The sequence below is a fragment of the Coturnix japonica genome, chromosome 27 (genome assembly GCF_054131305.1).
Source record: "Coturnix japonica strain WE chromosome 27, WE-NBRP24, whole genome shotgun sequence".
NCBI lineage: Eukaryota > Metazoa > Chordata > Aves > Galliformes > Phasianidae > Coturnix > Coturnix japonica.
Window position 1 is genome coordinate 5,936,531 of NC_140689.1, and position 20,401 is coordinate 5,956,931.

General features: G+C 50.9%; 1 protein-coding gene across 1 annotated transcript; it reads left to right on the forward strand.

Annotated features, from left to right (window-relative positions):
- The first annotated feature begins 519 nt into the window (after window positions 1-519).
- Window positions 520-17,782, forward strand: LOC146756404 (uncharacterized). Its single transcript, XM_085524386.1, has 8 exons — window positions 520-601; window positions 648-727; window positions 787-843; window positions 5,211-5,492; window positions 6,738-6,776; window positions 10,989-11,051; window positions 14,821-14,946; window positions 16,019-17,782. Exons 1-8 carry the CDS (start codon window positions 520-522, stop codon window positions 17,780-17,782), a joined length of 2,493 nt encoding a protein of 830 aa, XP_085380512.1.
- The last annotated feature ends 2,619 nt before the right edge of the window (window positions 17,783-20,401 follow it).

Genomic DNA, 20,401 nt, shown 5'->3' on the forward strand with positions numbered 1-20,401 from the left:
CCAGTGACCCTTGTTATGTCCCCTTCCCCCATCCTACCAAGTTTAAACACCTGTCAATAAGTCCTGACAGTTCCTCACCTGGAACCCTCTTACCCCTTTGAGACAGGCCGCTTCCGTCTGCAGCTGTCATGCCAGGAGCCGAATAAATTGCCCCATGATCAAAAAAACCAAGACTCCTATGTCTGCACCAACTCTTTAACCATTTGTTTAAGAGGTGGGTTTTTAGGCCCAACTCAGTATCCCTCCCTGCCACTGAAGGTACAGATGCAATAACCACTTGCACACCTGTTCCTTCGATTACCCGCCCCAGTCCCCTGAAATCATCTTTGATAGCCTTCAGGCTTTTTTAACTAACTTCTTCACTGCCAGCCTGAACTATCAGCAGGGGATAGTAGTCAGAAGGGCAGAAGTCTCCCAGCAATGTCCCTGACCGGTGCCCCGGGGAGGGAGCACACCTCCCTGTGGGTAGGGTCAGGACGGCATATAGGGCCTTCCATTCCTCGCAGAAGGGAGTCGCCTATGAGGACTACCCTTCTATCCTTCCGTGTGGAAGAAGTTTTGAGGCGTGGGTGTGTCCGCTTCCCCCGAGGCACCCTCACAGGTGGGGCTGCTTCCACATCGGCATTCACCTCTCCCTCGGGTTCCAGGGCCACAAACCTATTTTGCAGAGGCACCTGGGGAGCCGAGCATGGTCGTGGGGGGGGACTCCCACTTCGCCGAGCTGCCGGTACCTGTTTCCACCCATCCTTTTCTCTCAGACTACTTTGGTCTGACTGGCAACTGCAGGATAGAGGCTCTGTCGACAGTCCTACACCCCCTACCTCTACATTTGTATTGGTAGTGGTAAGGGAGGACTGAGGGCTCAGTGCAGCAGGAGCACAGTCCATCTGCACACTCCTTTCTATCGCCTATTCGCAAGGTGACCGGGGGCAACATGCTTCTTGGGGAGCCTCAGCTGTGTGCCTGGATCCCAGGGCCGATAGGGCCTGGCACCACCCATCAATTTCAATTTCACAGTCCTTAATGGACCTCAGCCTCTCCTGTTCAAATTCTCTGATTGTTCGCAGTCTAACTACCTCCTCCCTAAGCTCCACCACAAGGCTGAGCAGCTCATCTATCTGCTCACACCGCACACAAGTTGCATCCTTCCCATCCTCTCCTGGCAGCAGCAGGTTGAGGCACTCCTGGCAGCCAGAGACCTGAACTGCCACATCTTGGAGCAGACCCTCTGTTTGGGTTGACACAGTCTTTGCACGGGAAGCCCGTTTCCTGGTGAGGACCATGTTTGAAGTGTTAGCATCAGGTCCTGTCAACAGAAGAGCAAGTTACCTGAGAAAAGACAAGAGCACTGACCCGTGCTCACACAGGATGCAGCCTCCACTCCCACTGCTGCCTTATTGAGTGGGTAGCCCAGGCAGCCCTCAAACACTGACTACCTCCAAACTAGGTGCTCAGAACAGCTTTTCACACCTTCTGTGTTGTGTGGGCGGGAAAAAGTTCCCACCCACTCTGGCCTCTCTTTATCCACACAGCAAATGGGTGTCTCTCTGTGCACAAGAGACGCTCCTGGGCATAGCTGTCTCTCTACAGCACCATCCACTTTTATGAGCTCCCTGTGTCCCAGGAGCATGGCCCAGCTCAACAGCAGATGATCTCATTTTTATTCTTCCCACTCATCTCCCCTGACATTTCCCTGGGTCCTCAAGATCAACATCTCCTGAAAGAGAACAACATCATGACTGTGTTTTGAAATCCGCTCAATTAACCACCACATGTCCAGTGGTCAGTGACTGATGGAGACATATGGGGAGTGCTCCCAGAGTTCGTTTGATGAAGCACAAAGGGCACCCAGGCAAGGACAGGGAGGTTTGGACTTTCCCTGTGCAGGGCAGTGATCCAGCTGAGGCAGTGCAGGAATCTCATCCCTTGACAGAAATCCTGGAGCTGAAATGAGATTCAGCTCCCCACAGAACCACAGGAGCTGGGATTCCTCTGGTTCAGTTCAGAAGTGCACAAGGAGTTGCCTGCATGTGAGCTCCTGCTCTGAGTCCTCGGTCCTTCAGCTGGGAGGCAGCTGCTCACACACAGACACTGGGTGATGCCCAAGGTGCCTGGGCTGCTCCTGATGTGTGCCAGTGCTTGTAAACCGTGTGGGAAGTCCCTGAGATAGACAGCTCCTTCCTGGGCATCGGCTGAGGTCCAGAGAGGGGATAGCACCGGCTGTCTGGTGTATTCACATGCATCTGCAAGAGCAGCACAGGGCCTTCAGGAAAGCCATGCCCATGGAGTGTCCGTGTTGCTACGTCGAATCCAAGACCCATGATCCGTCTAATGTCTGTGTTTCACCTTCTGCACACTGATACCATAGATGAGCTGCAGGCCTGAGCTCCTGTTTGGACCACAGGGACACAGTTACGTGGCTTCCACAACTTCACTGTAGCACAAGGGGAATACAGAGTCTTAACAAAGGTTGGGTGAGGAGTCAAGGAAGGGCAACTGCCCTCTGTGAGAGTGCACTGAGATCTGCCTGAGGATGGAAGAGCAGACAGGTCAGAGCTAATGGAAATGGCCAACAGAGGAGACCATCAGTGTCTGTTCCTGTCTTCTTTTCATGGAGAGCAAGTGGAAGGTGCCCTCTGCAGACATATGGGAGTCTCATGTTGTCAGGCCATTGGCCCTTTTGGGAGCCTTTTTCACTCCAGTATCTGCTGCAGGGACAGCACAGCAGGGCATGTGCCATCCAGAAGATTTGTGCAGAGCACAGATGGGAGATTCTTGACCAAGCCATGGAGGAACCAAAGTGGAGAGGTTCTCTGCTGGATCTCATACTCTCCGTCAACAAAAGTCTGGTGGGATCTGTGAAGGTCGAAGGGGCATCAGGCCATGTTCAAGAAGCAAATGGATCTCGTTTTATTAATTAATTTATTTATCTATTTATTTATTTATTTATTTATTTATTTTGAGTCCGTAAGCTTAAAAGATATTCATTAATGTCAATAAAATTGAGACAAAGAATTAAAGACAAAGATTGAAATCAATGAAAATTTGTTAATCATTCTCAACATGAGAAAACCTCATGAGTATTGTTCCGTTTTAAGTTGTAAATATGTATCTTTGAGGTGATTTGATGTTTTTTTTTTTGTTTGTTTGTTTGTTTTTTTCTTTTTCTGAAACTACGATGTTTTCCAGAACTGTGTTTGCTGGACACATATGCCTTCAGGTTCAGGGTCACAGACAGTGGTGCCAGTGCCAGTGCCCTGAGACTATAGCCCGGCGCCCGCTGCTGCTCTTCCCTGCTGTCTATTTGATGTCCCTCATGCTCCAGGTGCCTCCAGCTCTCCTAAATAAATGGCTGTCGTTAAGGGCATGTTTTCAGCAGGCCATTTAGACACATGCTCCTGCCACAGCCTGCCAGATTTCCCCACGCCTTGCACTTTGTTCAGTCAGATACCTCCCAATTATCTGCCTGATTTGTGACTTTTAGGGGGATGACTCAAATTTGCTCCATCTTGCCAAAGTCTGATGGACTGTGTTGTCAACTCATTCATCGTGATTCTACCTATCCCTTCTTATCTTTTCTTTTTCTCTTACCTTTTCTTTTTCTATGTCATTTTCTTCTCCTTTTTCTTTCCTTTATCTTTTCCCTTTCCTTTTCCATATCCTTTTTTTTTCCTTTTCATTTTCCTTTTTCTTTTTCTATTTCTATTTTTCTTTCACTTTCTCTCTTTTAATTTTTCATGCTTCAAAGAAAACATGAATTCTGTAAGATGTTCATTAATGTCAGTAAAAGTGAAAGAAAGAGTTGAAGACAAAGATAGAAATCAAGAAGAATGTGTTAACCCGTCTCAAAGTGAGAAATACTCATGAGTCCTGTTCAGTGTTGATACCTCCCAACTCCCTGGCTGATCTATCCCAGGGAGATTACTGGAATTTGCTCCATTCCTCAAAAGTCTGTTGTCAGCTCCTTTACCGTGATTCTGTCTATCCCATCCTATCTGTGTCTAACTCATTTCTTGTGCAAATATTCCCTATGAAAGATAAACCTCAATAGAAGCAGCTTGGACACGGCATACAGTTGATCACTGTGCTTTACTGTTCATTCAATTGCATCACCTTTCCTTCTGTTTGTTGGCCATAAATAAATAGAATTCTTTCTTTTTCCATGTGCAGCTGGTTCTCTGTGGAAAGCCATTGGGAGTTGGTACAAAGTAGGTTTAACACTGAGCGGGTGATGGCAGAAGAGAAGAGTGATGTGAGGAAAAGTGATGCAAGTCCCATGGGGCCAATGAGAGTAGAAGCGAGGTTGGGAGATTGAGGAGGAACTTTCTCCACACAGAAACAGAATAGAACTCACTGGGGACATCCTGGATTGACATCAGTTGCAAAGTGCTTCTTTTACTTCCTGTATAAAACAAACTATAAACAAATAGACAATAACTGCATTTTGGATTCTTGCTCATTAAGCTGTCTCCGTTTTGCTGAACAAGTTCTGAAAACCTGAAGAAGAGAACAGGAAGGTACAAGGCACAAGAGGCTCTTTAGTTAATAATGGGCCACATGGCACATTTGTGCTGAGTCCATCAACCTCCAGTGCAGAGAGAAGTTTGCACAAAGAACTCCGCAAGACAAAGTCAAAAGTAACAGTGAAGATTCCTGGAGTACTAATGGGCCCACTGAGGGCCATTACCAAGTAAGCTTCCCAAGGCACTAATTAGAGCAGATAATTGGAAGCCATGACTCCAGTCAGGCAAAGGCACTGGCATGGTGGCTCTGATGCTAAGAAAATCCTCCTTTATCTTAAGAAGCAAACAGGACAAGCCCTGATTCCCAGACCCTTGGCAGGGTGATCCTGTCTCTCATGTTGGCTCAGGGCCCTTCCTGTGGCAGTGGGATGGAGGTCTGTATGATGTTTATTGAAAGACATGGGGACAGAAGATCCCAGGCTCTGCATGGGGTGCAAGGACGGTGTGAAGTTCATGCCCCATATGGGCCCTGTGTATCATCACAGGATGTGTGTTGAGAGAAGGGCCCAGTCTGAACAAGCAGTCAGTTCCAATGAAACTCTGAACTTCATTACAGAAACATGGTGGGATTGCTCCCATGACTGGAGCACTGCAATGGATGGCTACAAACTCTTCAGGAAGGATAGGCAAGGAAGGAGGGGTGGTGGTGTGGCTCTCTACGTTAGGGAATTCTTTTATGCTACCGAGATTGTTACTGGGGATGATAACATTGAATCCCTATGGGTAAAGATCAGAGGAAGGGCTGACAAGGCAGACATCCTGGTGGGCGTCTGTTATAGACCGCCAAACCAGGATGAAGAGACAGATGAGGTATTCTACAAGCAGCTGGCACGAGCTGCACGGTTGTCAGCCCTTGTCCTTATTGGGGACTTCATCTTCCCTGTCATATGCTGGGAGTATAGCACGGCACAGAAGAAGCACTCTAGGAGGTTTCTGGAGTGCGTAGAGGATGCCTTCCTGATGCAGCTGGTCAGAGAACCCACAAGAGGAAATGCCCCGCTAGACCTGCTGTTTGCAAACAGGGAATGTCTGGTGGGAGATGTGGAGGCTGGGGGCTGCCTTGGACAGAGTGACCATGAAATGATAAATTTCTCAATTCATGGTGAAACTTGGAGGGGGAATAGTAAAACTGCTACCTTGGACTTCCGGAGGGCGGACTTTGAATTGTTAAAGAGACTAGTAGGGGCAGTCCCCTGGCATTCAGTCTTAGCAAACAAAGGGGTCCAAGAGAGCTGGTTGCTATTCAAGAAGGAAGTCTTAAGGGCGCAGGAGCAGGCAGTCCCCCTGAGCCGCAAAATGAGCCGGCGGGGAAGAAGACCGGCGTGGATGAATAGGGAACTGTTCTTAAGGTTGCAGAAGAAGAAGAGAATCTACCGCCTGTGGAAGGAGGGAAGAGCAACTCAGAATGACTACAAAGAGGCTGGTAAGTTGTGTAGAGGGAAAGTCAGAGAGGCAAAAGCCCAGCTTGAATCTAAGCTGGCCGCTGGGATAAAAACAAACAAGAAACCCTTTTACAAGTACATCAGCTGTAAGAGGAGGACAAAGGGGAATCTCCATTCTTTACTGGACGAAGCTGGGAATGTGATTACAGACGATAAGGAAAAGGCAGATGTTCTGAATGCCTTCATTACGTCTGTCTTTAAAAGTCGTCTCGGTCATCCCCAGGGCTCCCCATGCTCTGACCCGGTAGTCTCGGCTGGGGAGCAGACTGAACCCCCTGTGATTCTTGAAGAAGTGGTCAGGGAATTACTACTCCAACTGGACTGCCACAAGTCCATGGGTCCGGATGAGATTCACCCAAGAGTGCTAAAGGAGCTGACGGAGGTGATCGCTGAGCCGCTTTCCATTATCTTTCAGCACTCCCTGTTAATGGGTGAGGTCCCAGAAGACTGGAGGCTTGCCAACGTGACTCCCATTTACAAGAAAGGTTGTCAGGAGGATCCGGGGAACTACAGGCCTGTCAGCCTGACCTTGGTGCCAGGGAAGGGAATGGAACGGATAGTCTTGAGGGAGATCATGTGGCAGGTGTGGGAAGACCAGGAGATCCGACCTAGCCAGCATGGGATTGTGAAGGGCAGGTCCTGCTTGACCAATCTGATCTCCTTCTACGATCCCGTGACCCGTCTAATAGATGAAGGAAAGGCTGTTGATGTGCTCTACTTAGACCTCAGCAAAGCCTTTGACACTGTCTCCCATGCTGTTCTCCTACAAAAGCTGGCAGCCCGTGGCTTGAATGAGTACACTCTCGGCTGGGTAAGGAGCTGGCTGGAGGGCCGGGCCCAGAGAGTGGTGGTGAATGGAGTTAAATCCAGTTGGAGACCAGTCATGAGTGGTGTTCCCTAGGGGTTGGTGCTGGGACCTGTCCTCTTCAACATCTTTATTGATGACTTGGATGGGGGCATTGAGTGCACCCTCAGTAAGTTCACAGATTACACCAAATTGGCAGGGAGTGTAGATCTGCCTGAGGGTAGAGAGGCCCTGCAGAAGGATCTGGAGAGGCTGGAGAGCTGGGCCAAAGCCAACAGGATGAGGTTCAACAAGACCAAATGCCGGGTTGTGCATTTTGGCCACAACAACCCTGGGCAGCGCTACAGGCTTGGGGCAGAGTGGCTAGTAGATTGTGTTGAGGAAACAGACCTGGGGGTACTGATTGATGCTCGGCTGAACATGAGCCGTCAGTGTGCCCGGGTGGCCAAGAAGGCCAATGGCATCCTGGCTTGCATCAAAAACAGTGTTACTAGCAGCAACAGGGAGGTAATTGCCCCCCTGTACTCGGCATTGGTGCGGCCGCACCTTGAGTACTCTGTTCAGTTTGGGGCCCCTCACTGCAAGAAAGACATTGTGGCCCTGGAACGTGTTCAGAGGAGGGCTACGAAGCTGGTGAGGGATCTGGAGCACAGGCCTTACGAGGAGCAGCTGAGGGAGCTAGGATTGTTCAGCCTGGAGAAGAGGAGGCTCAGGGGAGACCTTATAGCTCTCTATAACTTCCTGAAGGGAGGTTGTAGTGAGCTGGGGGTTGGCCTCTTCTCTCGTGTAATCAGTGATAGAACTAGAGGGAATGGTTTTAAGCTGCGTCAGGGGAGATTCAGGCTGGACATTAGGAAGTATTACTTTTCGGAAAGGGTAGTCAGGCATTGGAATGCACTGCCCAGGGAGGTGGTGGAGTCACTGACCATGGGAGTGTTCAAGAAATGCTTCGATGTGGTGCTGAGGAATATGATTTAGCCAGGAAGTATTGGTAATGGTTGGACTAGATGATCTTCTAGGTCTTTTCCAACCTTGATAATTCTGTGATTCAGTGATAATTGCCCCATAAGTGCTTCATACCTGCCCCATAGCTGGCCCATAAGTGCCCCATAGCTGCCCCATAGCAGCCCAATAAGTGCCCCATAAGTGCCCCATAGTTGCTTCATAGGTGCCCCATAGCTGCCCCATACTTGCCCAATATGTGACCCATAAGTGCCCCATAGCTGCTCCATAAGTTCTCCATATGTGCCCATAAGTGCCCTATAAGTGCCTCATAGCTGCCCCATAGATGCCCCATAGCTGCCTCATAACGGAACCAAAAGAGCCCCACAGCTTCCCCATAAGTGCCCCATAAAAGCTCCATAGCTGCCCCATAAGTGCCCCATAGCAGCCCCATAAGTACCCCATAGCAGCCCAATAACTGCCCCATAGCTGCCACATAGCAGCCCCATAGCTGCTCCATAAGTTCTCCATATGTGCCCATAAGTGCCCTATAAGTGCCTCATAGCTGCCCCATAGATGCCCCATAGCTGCCTCATAACGGAACCAAAAGAGCCCCACAGCTTCCCCATAAGTGCCCCATAAAAGCTCCATAGCTGCCCCATAAGTGCCCCATAGCAGCCCCATAAGTGCCCTATAAGTGCCCCATACCAGCCCCATAGCTGCCCCATAGCAGACCCATATCTGCCCCATATGTGCCTCATAAGTGCCCCATATGTGCCTCGTAAGTGCCCCATATCTGCCCCATAAGTGCCCCATAGCAGCCCCATAAGTACCCCATAGCAGCCCAATAACTGCCCCATAGCTGCCACATAGCAGCCCCATAAATGCCCCATAAGTGCCCCATAAGTGCCCCATAGTAGCCCAATAAGTGCCCCATAGCAGCCCATTAAGTGCCCCATAAATGCCTCATAGCTGCCCCATGAATGCCCCATAGCTGCCCCATAAGTGCCCCATAGCTGCCCCATAAGTGCCCCATGGCTGCCCTATAGCAGCCTCATAAGTGCCCCATAAATGCCTCATAGCTGCCCCATGAATGCCCCATAGCTGCCCCATAAGTGCCCCATAGATGCCCCATAGCTGCCCCATAAGTGCCCCATGGCTGCCCTATAGCAGCCTCATAAGTGCCACATAGCTGCCCCATACCAGCCCCATAAGTGCCCCATATGTGCCCTATAGGTGCCCCATTACTGCCCCATAGCAGCCCCATTACTGTCCCATAGCTGACCCATAAGTGCCCCATAGCAGCCTCATAAGTGCCCCATAGCAGCCTCATAAGTGCCCCATTACTGCCCCATAGCAGCCCATAAGTGCCCCATAGCTGCCCTATAAATGCTTCATAGCTGCCCCATAATTGCCCCATAGTTGCCTCATAAGTGCCCCATAGCTGCCCCATAAGTGCCCCATAGCTCCCCCATAGCTGCCCCTTAAGTGCTCCATAGCTGCCCCATAAGTGCCCCATAGCAGCCCCATAAGTGCCCCATAAGTGTCCCATAGCTACCCCATAAGTGCCCCATAGCAGCCCCATAAGTGCCCCATAGCCGCCTGTCACGGGTTACTTAGATTTACCTATGCCCGTGACAGGGGAAGCTACCCCGTGGCCCCCCCCCCCCCGGGGCCCGGAAAGGAGGGGGAAAAGGGGAATGGGATAAAAACAGCGGCAATCTAAGGAGGAAAAACTTATTTTACTAAATATGATATCGAAATACAAGATAACACAATATAATATAATTGAGTCTAACAAATCGAACAAACAGAGAGAGAGAGAGAGTCCCCGAAAACCGAGAGGCCTACTGTGAACTTTAGGCGACACGGCTGGAACGCTTCCCACTCTCCGAGAAGTTCGAGAGAAGAAGGAGGGCACTCCAGCCTGGGAACGAGATTATATAGAGTCCTGGTCCCGTGACTTATTGTTACCCCTGTTGTTCTCTGGGATATGTAGTTCTTCTTCTGTGGACTGCACATTCAATAGAAGTATCCATGCTTTACATGATGTTATGATGTGGAATACTGATAGCAAAATTACAAAATTACAAAACCATGACATTCTCCTTGCAGAGGTGTCCTTGGTTCTCATGCCGTTTATCTTCTCCACAGCTGCTGCTCTGAACAGCTTTTCTTGTATTCCCACAAGCACCAGTGCAGCCACCGCCCTCAGGCACCCTGGCCATCCCTTACTCACTTCCTTGGCAATTTGCAGCTCAGGGGTTTGGCAGATGACTTCTTTCCTGGCAGTCCTTAAGGTTCAAAGTCCAGCTGTAATCCCATATCCCAAATATGTCACTTGCTGTTGAGTTATTTGTGCTTTCTGTAAACCAAGAAACTCAGCAAACTCTCAGTCTATTGTACACAGTCCTTTTGTTGCTGTGGCAGCCACGTGCTGCAGTAAAGTTCCACCCTAGGATGGAGGATCCCAGATCTCAGGCTCATGAGTTGACCATCATTAAGCTGTTCTCACAACCCTGGGTAACACTGTCCAGGTTAACTGAGACTCTTCTCCCCATATCAGGGCTTTCCTATTCAAAGGCAAATAACCTTGGGCTTCCTTTGGCCAAACCAGGCAGAAGAGACATCCCTCAAATCCAGAAGGTAAACTCCATCTTTTCATTCCTTAACTTGGTTAATAAAGTGCATGGATTTGCCACCACTGAGTGTATCCATTCAACTATTCTAGTACTTGCCCTCAAGTCTTGCACCAAACTACAGCACTTGCTATCAAAATTGGAATCCAAACTCCAAAAAGTTACCAATTATTTCTTTTATCCTTCTACAGTCCCATAGCCTCAAAGGGCACCGCTTTACCCTGACTAGGCAAACTCTTGCTTTTAACTTCTATTTAGGGCTTCATTTTTGGCCCTGATGCCCACACCACTAAGTGTATCATATTTGAGACTGCTGTAACTCCTGGGGGTACAACATTGTTTTGCCCAGTTTGTGTTAAAGCCAGAGTTACAGTTTTTAATCAGTCAATATCGTTGCACTCTTAGCTCCAGTTTTATTCAATTTCTTGCCAGAGTAACCTGGCAGGTACAAGAATTTCTGTATTCCTACTTGTTTTCTTAGCTTATGTTTAATTAATCCAAAAAAGGAAACCTTTTCTCGTTGGGCAGTAGCATCTACTACTGTTACAAAACCATCTATGGGTAGTAAGAAGCACCCATATCCACCAGAAAACGAACCTCAATATCCTGCTTTCCTAAATGCAATTTCCCATTGCAGTTTGCACACTGCTTTGCTTCCAGTGAGGTCACCCCCAAGTACATTGCCCGGTGCAACTCAAGGGTAGGTATGGCCAGCCATACGGACCACAAACCCACACAGAACCACAAGGTATCGCTGCACAGAATACTTATTAGGACCCTTAGGCAAGGATCTGGGGAAAGTCGTATTCTTACAGCAGCTTCTGGGTAAAGCTCCTACCCACAGCTCGGTTCCATTGCAAGAGTTCTGTTCAACACAGAATGTCCTCTGGTGCTGTACCGGAGATTGCCTCTTGCTGGGACATACTCGTGGGGGAGAGGAGTGAAAGGAACGCCAGGACAGCAAGGTAGAGATGCCTGAGCACAGGGGTGTGCGAATGTCCCCGCCGAAGGAAGCAAAGAGAGCCGGCAGAAAGTGATGCTTCATTAGCGTAACACAAACACCCATCCCTTCCCCCCTTCCCCCCTCCCCCGGGTGCAGATGTGCCATGAGAACGAGCTGTGAAACTGCCGAGCGCCTGGCAGCCGGCTCGGGGCGTGATCGCTGCGGGAATTCCTGCCTTCCTGAGCCTGTGCGGAAGAGGCGAGAGCCTGTCTGGAAGCCATCCGGGCAGCACCGCGGTGGCAGGAGGTGCACCAAGGCCGTCCTGCGGCCAGCTCCGGGCTGAGGGCACTCGGCGTCCTCTGCTCTACGCGACTCCGAGGAGCCCGGCTACCTGCACCAGAGCTGGGAGCAGCCTGCTCCGCACCCAAGGTAGGTGCCCTTCGTGGCTCGTGCAGAGGAGCGCACGCTTCCTGCCCCCTGCCAGCAGCACCGGGAGAGGAGCGGGGAGCGGCCCCGGATGGGGCGGAACCCGCACTGCCGTACCCCAGGCGGGACCCTGGTCCCGGCTCCAACTCCCGCTCAGCGCAGCAGGTTTGCTGGCCCAGACGGGCTGCAACCAGGGCAGCAGTTCATGCAGCCCGGGCTGGGCTCCGAGGGGCACGGGAACGGGCTGGGAGCTGGGACAGTGAGGAAGGGAGCAGAGGAGGTCAGCGTGCTCTGCTGCCCGGTTGGATCTCTGTAACACAGCGCAGCTGGGGCTGCAGTTCTTCCTCTGGGCCACGGGAGACACGAGACGGCCTCGCTCTGCAGTTCTGCACGCGTGGATTGATGGAAGCTTTAAACCCCCCGATGCCTCCTTTGGAGTGTCTTAATGTGAAGCCTCCAAGTGGAAATTTGCACTCGCCCTGCTCCTCCTCCCCGGCAGCCCCCAGCTTCTCTTCGGGGACCCTGCAGGCAACATGTGCCTCTGGCGACCCTTGAAATGGCGTTACCTTTTGTTTGCTGAGCGCTTGCCTGATGGCTCAGCTGGGGTTGTGCAAACCCCTGGCAAGGCTTTTGTTCAGGCTGTCCCGGCAGCTGCAGATGCCTTGAGCACACAGCTGCGGGCCCTGAGCACGTTCAGCATCTGCAGCAGCTCCGGCACTGGGCTCTGGAACAGACGATGAGAAGCTGGCAGCCTGTGGGCTGACTGCATCGGCTGGTGGTGGCTGTGACCGTCACAGGCTGGTTTGGCTGCAGTGCTGTCAGATACTCTCTCTTCTCAGGAGATGGAAAAATAATCTCCATGTGGTTGGATGTTTTGTTGATTTATTGTTGTGTTTAAGTAAGCCATCCTATTTATTTGAGAAGTGTGAACCATCCAGTTGACTCCTCGCTGTTTTGCACTTCCTTACCCGAGGAATGTGAGCCATCACCACTTTTAGGTAACATCAGCAGTAGGTGGTTTTGAGAACTACATCAGTCACCTTTACAGAGTACTTTTCCCAACCCTTTTCTGAGGGCTTGCTTGATTTCAGCAAGCCCAGGGCTACTTCCACTCCTGAGAGGATGTACGGACATCTGCCAGAGGATTTAATCCATTTGCCACCAGGTGTTCCCTCATGGATCTGTGGAGGTGGTGCTCCAGCAGACTGCTCTGCTGGCAGCTGCCATCTGTGCTGAGGCTTGCTGTGATTGTGTGTTGGGGGCTGCATTCACGGTGTTCTTCCATGAACCAGGTGCTTTCCTGCACCTCCTGCTGGATGGTTGGATGGCCATACCATTTTCTAACAGTATTTCTGCATCTCTTTCCTGGGTAGCCATCCCCTTTAGGCATGCTTGCAGTCAATCAAAAGATCCCCCAGTTGGCACAGGATGTCCTTGTTGTATGTCCTCAACTTCCTTCACCACACAGACCTCCAATAAAACTCCCCTTTCCCATTCCTCCTGTATCACTCATCAGTTTCCTTAACTGCAGCTAGGGCAGGCAATAAGCCGTCATTCTGCTGCCTCTGTTTGCCTTAACTGTGTAGAGGCAGTGCCTTTAATTAGTGCTATGGGTGCAGTTTTGCATCTGTTTGGAGCCAAACCCTACAGGTGGAGGATGTGTGGCCTAAAGGATTGTAGGCGACTCGGGGAGGTCTTCGTTTATTGTGTGAATAAGCATTACCTGCACAACTTGCACCACGTAGTGCAGCAGAAATATTGTGGTATATCAGTCGCTTTTGATTCTGGGAGGACCGGTGCAGTTCTCCTTTGCTTCATATGTCACTTCCAAACCCGACACGATGCTGATAACACCTTTCCCATTTTGCATCCTATTACTGCCCCCAGTGACCTCTGCTTGCCGCTCAACTACAGCAGTTGCCACGAGAACATTCACAGAAGAATCTGGGATGCGCTTCATGTCTCTTGTCATCGGTTTGTTTCCCTTCTTGCCATCCTGCAGACTTTGCCCATTGGTCACAAGTGGATCCAAACACAGCATACACTCCTAAGGGAGAAGCAGGACTATATTTGTTGATATAATAGGGATATGCTGTAGTGATTTAACAGTGACACAGCAGGATCGGAGGTGGCTGGATACACTTGGTTATTTACTGCATGGAGGGTAGGGTTACGCACACACCTACAGGAGGCCCTCCCATTGAGTCATGAGGCTCAGAGTAGTTCCCCTTTTTTTCTCATGTCTTCAGACCACAGAGGTAAGGAGCTAGGATGTGGCTGGATCCTCTCCTAGTCCCAAGCTTGGTCAAGGCTTTGTGTGGAAGGAATCATATGTGCACAGTCCCTCTAAGACAGAACCTTAGAGAATACATGAAAGCTCCAAAGTAACCACGGGTGTCTTACAGAAGATCTGTATTGAGAAGGAGTCTTGATGTCAAACTGCAAGGGATCTCTGTGCAGGTGTGAGCTGCAGAAACAGCCCTGCTCAAGGGCAGGTCCTGTGGTGCAGCCCGCTGCTGTGCAGCAGAGCTGGAGGGGCACTTGGGCTGCTCCCTCTTTTGGGGTAAGATGACTGCCTCCTTGCTGTGCTTTGTCTTAAGTCCCCTCTCAGTCTCAGCTGTTGAACTAAGTGTCAGCTACCAGTTGTTTCAGCCTCCCAGTCTGAGACAGCTTTGTAACGGTTCATCTCTTTGAGCCAGACTGTTTCCTGTGCTGCAGCTCATTGTCTTCCTCTGCAAGGCCAGGCAGTGCCCTGCAGAAGGGCTGAGCTGGGACTGGGACTGCTGCATTCCCTCACAGCTCCCCTGCCATTTCTCTTCTCTCTGCAGGCTCCAGTTCAACTTCTGCCTTCCAGCCGTGATCATCCCAGCCTGCAGTAGAGCAGCAAATGGCTGCAGCACATCCAGTTGAGGTAGGGGTTGGGGAAGCAGGCAGGAGAGGCCAAGGGGCCAGGGATGTGAATGCAGGGGAAGAGGGAGGTGCCCTCAGCCAGCGTGTGTGTGCTGGGGACAGAAAAGCAGCTGGGGTGTGAGGTTCTGTCCTGTGCGAGCTGCTTGCCTGGGCCTTGGCTGTTCCCAGCAAGGAGCCTCTTTGCTTGCAGGAGCCCGTGAGCTTTGAGGAGGTGGCAGTGTATTTCAGCAGGGAGGAGTGGGCGCTGCTGGACCCTGTGCAACGAGAGCTCTACCGGGACGTGATGTTGGAGACATACCAGTGTGTGGCCTCACTGGTTGAGAGCTTGTCTGCCTTTCCTCCTCGTTAGGGCACCTTTGGCTGTGCAGAATGAGCCTCTGCAAGCCGGGCCTTGAATAAACACCATGCAGCTACATATTGACTTACACCACAGTGCCAGCAAGAAAGGAGATACTGAAAAGCATGAGTTTCAGAAGGGATTAGTATGCACGGCACTCTGATCAAAGCCACAGAGTCAGTGCTGGCAAGCAGGCATCAGCCAGGAGGGAGAAAACCAGCCCTTGTGTTGTGTGTTGCTTGGTGCCACCAGCTCCAGCTCACAGATGAATCCCTGGTTACTGCTATGGAATTGAGGATTTTCCATGCAATTGCCATCAACATTTTGATGCCTTGACCACTGGTAGACTGTAAGAAAACAAATAAGCTGTTGTAAAGTTAATTTGAAAGAAAAAATATCCCTTCACAATGTTCAGAGATGTCAAAACATTCTTTGCTCCAAGGGAAGCTGTAGGCACAGTGTCATTTAGACCTAAATGGTGGTTTCTCCTTGGGGAGGGGCACAGAGTGGAACTGTTGAACAGGCACTGTGCCAGCATGAGGGAAATGCTCTCTTGTTCCCTGTTTCTCTCCCTGAAGCTCCACTTCCAGCCCCCAAGCCCGTGGTGATCTCCCTGCTTGAAAGAGGGGAAGACCCCTGGATCCCAGATGTGCATAGCCCTGAGGCCATGCCAGGAGACCTCAGCCCAGGTGAGGTGGTGGAGGGAAGGGGAATGTTGGGGCTGTAAGAGCCTTCTCTGCCTGTGTTTTATTTTGGGCACCGTGTGCTATTGCTGCATTTCCTCTGTCATCCAGCAGCTGATGGGATCAGAAATACAAAGGAGGTTCCGCAGAGAAATTGTGTAGCGGAAATGCAGCGGAATTGCATCTCTGAGGAAGAAATCAGAAGGGATGTCCAGGAAGTCCTGCAGCAAGGTCAGGGTGAGCACATCAAGAAGCCCCTGGGAAAGCATCTGGGAATGACAGTGAGGAACCCAGTGGACTTCAACATAGGTCCAAAGCAGCCTGAGGAAACCAGGAGCAAGGATGTGTGCCAGATGAAAAAGCAGAATCCATGCACTGAGTGTGAGAAAAGCTTTAAACTGGATTCCAGCATCACTAGCCACCAGTGCACGCCCTCAGCAAAGAGGCATTATGAGTTCTGTGATTCTGCAGAGAGCATGAAATGGAGACTCCACCCCACTGGCCAGCAGTGCATGTACACAGGAGAGAGAGCCTTTGAGTGCTCTGACTGTGGAAAGACTTTTACGGACAGTGGGAGCCTCACTTCCCACCAGTGTATCCACAGAAGAGAGAGACTGTACAAGTGCCTTGAGTGTGGGAAGAGCTTGAAAGGTATTTCTAAACTCAAAATACACCAACGTGTCCACACAGGAGAGCAACCATGTAAGTGCCCTGAGTGTGGGAAGAGCTTTAAGGATAGTTCTAAACTCAAAATACACCAACGTGTCCACACAGGAGAGCGACCATATAAGTGCCTTGAGTGTGGGAAGAGCTTCAAAAACAGTTCCAACCTCACCATCCACCATCGCATCCACACAGGAGAGAGACCATTTAAGTGCACTGATTGTGGGAAGAGCTTCAAAAACAGTTCCAGCCTCACTGTCCACCATCACATTCACACAGGAGAGAGACCCTGCAAGTGCTCTGAGTGTGGGAAGAACTTCAGTAGCAGCTCTGAACTGAAGGTGCACCAGCGTGTCCACACAGGAGAGAGACCATATAAGTGCTCTGAGTGTGAGAAGAGCTTCATAAGCAGTTCTAATTTGAAGCTCCACCAGCGCATCCATACAGGAGAGAAACCCTATAAGTGTCCTGAGTGTGGGAAGAGCTTCAGAAGCAGCTCTGAACTGAAGCTCCACCAGCGTGTCCACACAGGAGAGAGACCATATAAGTGCTCTGAGTGTGAGAAGACCTTCATAAGCAGTTCTGATTTGAAGCTCCACCAGCGCATCCACACAGGAGAGAGACCATATAAGTGCTCTGAGTGTGGGAAGAGCTTCATAAGCAGTTTTAATTTGAAGCGCCACCAGAGCATCCACACAGGAGAGAGACCCTGCAAGTGCTCTGAGTGTGGGAAGAGCTTCAGAAGCAGCTCTAAACTGAAGGTGCACCAGCGTGTCCACACAGGAGTGAGACCATATAAGTGTTCTGAGTGTGGGAAGAGCTTCATAAGCAGTTCTAATTTGAAGCTCCACCAGCGCATCCATACAGGAGAGAAACCCTATAAGTGTCCTGAGTGTGGGAAGAGCTTCAGAAGCAGCTCTGAACTGAAGGTGCACCAGCGTGTCCACACAGGAGAGAGACCCTATGAGTGTCCTGAGTGTGGTAAGAGCTTCAAAGGGAGTTCTGAATTGAAGCTCCACCAGCGCATCCACGCAGGAGAGAAACCCTATAAGTGTCCTGAGTGTGGGAAGAGCTTCAGAAGCAGCTCTAAACTGAAGGTGCACCAGCCTGTCCACACAGGAGAGAGACCATATAAGTGCTCTGAGTGTGGGAAGAGCTTCATAAGCAGTTCTGATTTGAAGCTCCACCAGCGCATCCATACAGGAGAGAAACCCTATAAGTGTCCTGAGTGTGGGAAGAGCTTCAAAAGGCGTTCTGAATTGAAGATGCACCAGTGCATGCACACAGGAGAGCGACCCTATAAGTGTCCTGAGTGTGGGAAGAGCTTTAAAAGGCGTCCTGAGCTGACGCTGCATCAGAGCATCCACAGGAAAAAGAGACCCTGTGAGTGTCCTGAGTGTGGTAAGAGCTTCAAAGGGAGTTCTGAATTGAAGCTGCACCAGCATATGCACACAGGAGAGAGACCATAGCTTCTGTTGGACAGTTTAGAACATTTTGGCCAGGCCTGCATGCAGGGAGATGCCTGGGAACTTGTCTTTTCTCTCCCTCAGAGAATCCCATCTGCTGTGTTACCAGAATGTCTGCACCAGTGAGCTGAAATGGCAGGAAACCTTGAGTGTGAGAAGGGCTTTGTGCTGAGCAGAGAGCTCCTCACACTCCCAGAAGAACTTCATGCAAAGCTCAGTCCTCATTAAACATTGCAAGTCCACAGGACAGGTAGCTACTAGGAGTGCATCTCCTGCAGGAAGAGTTTCTCTCAGGGCTGGTGCCTCATTTCTCATGGGAAAACCCCCAGCAGGAGAGACTCTCAGGATGCTGGAGAGCCCAGGGATGAGGGAGACCAATGCTTCTCCCCATGCAGGAAGAGTTTGCAAAGAAGACGGCATCACCGACACCCTCTGCAGAAGGGACTTAACCCAGGAGCTTCAGATGGCCTTTCCTTGCTGCCCAAAGCACTTCTCTCACCATGCCCGCTTTCCACTTCTACTCTTCCCACCAGCTGCTTTTTGATGCTGTTTCCTAGTGGAGAAGTGGTTGTGTAGGGATCTGCTGTGTGTCTGTGTGCATGTGTTGCTCTCAGTCATTTCTGAGCGCACTCATGCATCCCAGAGAAGGGTCAGCAGAGCAGTAGCGTGGCTCTTGGAGGTTTTCTGAGAATCTTCTGTAGTGGAAAGAGAAGGGGGTGAATAAAGTAGCTGAGTTGTTCTGGAGCTTTCTTCACTGCAGTCTTGTTTTTGCTCTTAAAATAAATGTCAGCATGTGGAATGAGGAGAGGGAAAGGTGCAAGCAGGGTTTCGTTTTGGTGCCCTCTCCAGCCCACTGCTTGCTTCTGGACAAGGCATTTCCTTTCTTAATAGGGGAGATGCTCCAGGCCCTTCACCATCTTCATGGCCCTCCGCTGGACTCTCTCCAAGAGATCCCTGTCTTTTTTGTACTGGGGAGCCCAGAACTGGACACAATATTCCAGATGAGGCCTCACCAGGGTAGAGTAGAGGGGGAGGATCACCTCCTTCGACCTGCTGGACACACTCTTTTTAATGCACCCCAGGATGCCATTGGCCTTCTTGGCTACAAGGGCACACTGCCGGCTCATGGCCAATCTGTCGTCCACCAGGACGCCCAGGTCCCTCTCAGCAGATCTCCTCTCCAGCAGGTCTTCCCCCAGCCTGTGCTGGTGCATGCAATTATTCCTCCCTAGGTGCAAGACTCTACACTTGCTTTTGCTAAACCTCATCCGGTTTCTTACTGCCCAGCTCTCCAGCCTGTCCAGGTCTCGCTGAATGGCAGCACAGCCTTCAGGCATGTCAGCCAATCCTCCCAACTTCGTGTCATCACAAATTTGCTGAGGGTGGTCACTATCCCCTCATCAAGGTCGCTGATGATGTTTAACAAGACCAGACCCAGTACAGACCCCAGGGGGACGCTGCTAGTTACACGCCTCCAGCCAGATACCACACCGGCAATGACAACCCTCTGCACTCTGCCAGTCAGCCAATTCTCAACCCACTTCACTGTCCACTCATCTATCCCATACTTCCTCAGCTTTATAAGGATGTCATGGGGGACAGTATCAAAAGCCTTACTGAAATCAAGGTAGACTACATCTACCACCCTCCCCCTGTCCACCCAGCTAGTGACATCTTCATAAAAGGCGACCAGGTTGGTCGAGCACGACCTCCCCTTGGTGAACCCATGCTGAGTACTCATGATAGCCTCCATATCACCCAGTTGTCTGGAGATAGCATCTAGAACAAGCTGTTGCATCACCTTCCCTGGGACAGAGGTGAGGCTGACTTGCCTATAATTACCCGGGTCTTCCTTCTTGCCCTTTTTGAAGACTGGAGTGACATTGGCCGTCCTCCAGTCTTCAGGCACCTCCTCAGTTCTCCAAGATCTCTGATAGATTACAGAGAGCAGCTCAGCAAAGATCTCTGCCAGCTCTCTCAGCACCAGCAGATACACCCCATCAGGTCCCATGGATTTATCGACCTTAATGTTTCCTAGGCACTCACGGACCACCTCCTCCCCGACTAAAGGGAAATCTCCCATTCCCCGGACTCTCTCATTAACCTCCAGGGTCTGGGATTTCTGAGGGAGAGCCCTTTCACTAAAGACAGAAGCAAATGATCCTGCGGGGTTAGGAAAGGGCACAGCAGAGCAGTCAATGAGGAGCACAAGGCAGTGAAGCGCAGCACGAGCCATTGATTGCCTGCACTGATGATGTTCTGCAGCCACCTCCATTGAGATCTGCGTCCTGAGTGCGGATGGAAAGTGAAGGGAAAGGAGGAGCGGGGAATGGAGGGGCAGGAAGCGCTTGGTGCCGGCAGGAGCAGTTCCGGGCCATGGCGCCATGGGAAGGTGATCGGGGCCGGGAGGAGCGGGCTGTGCGCTGCCAATGGGGTCGGGCCGCGGTGCGGGGCATGGAGGGATGTCAGGGGAGGAGCTGGCGGTGCTGCGGCATGCAGAGGCGATGCGTGCGGTGCCAGGGAGTGCGTGGAGCTGAAGGAAGGTGTGTAACATGTCCTTGCTCTGGCTGTCAGTGAGCGAGACGAGTCGGGGCTGCAGTTCTGTGCTGGTGTTTGTTGCTG

What these genes read in the sequence shown, in the direction of transcription:
- LOC146756404 (XM_085524386.1), top strand. Translation starts at nt 520, where the DNA reads ATGAGGACTACCCTTCTATCCTTCCGTGTGGAAGAAGTTTTGAGGCGT. An exon ending in CCCACTTCGCCGAGCTGCCG is followed by an intron (nt 728 to 786) that starts GTACCTGTTTCC and finishes TGGCAACTGCAG; the next exon opens with GATAGAGGCTCTGTCGACAG. An exon ending in ATGAGTACACTCTCGGCTGG is followed by an intron (nt 6,777 to 10,988) that starts GTAAGGAGCTGG and finishes TTCCCATTGCAG; the next exon opens with TTTGCACACTGCTTTGCTTC.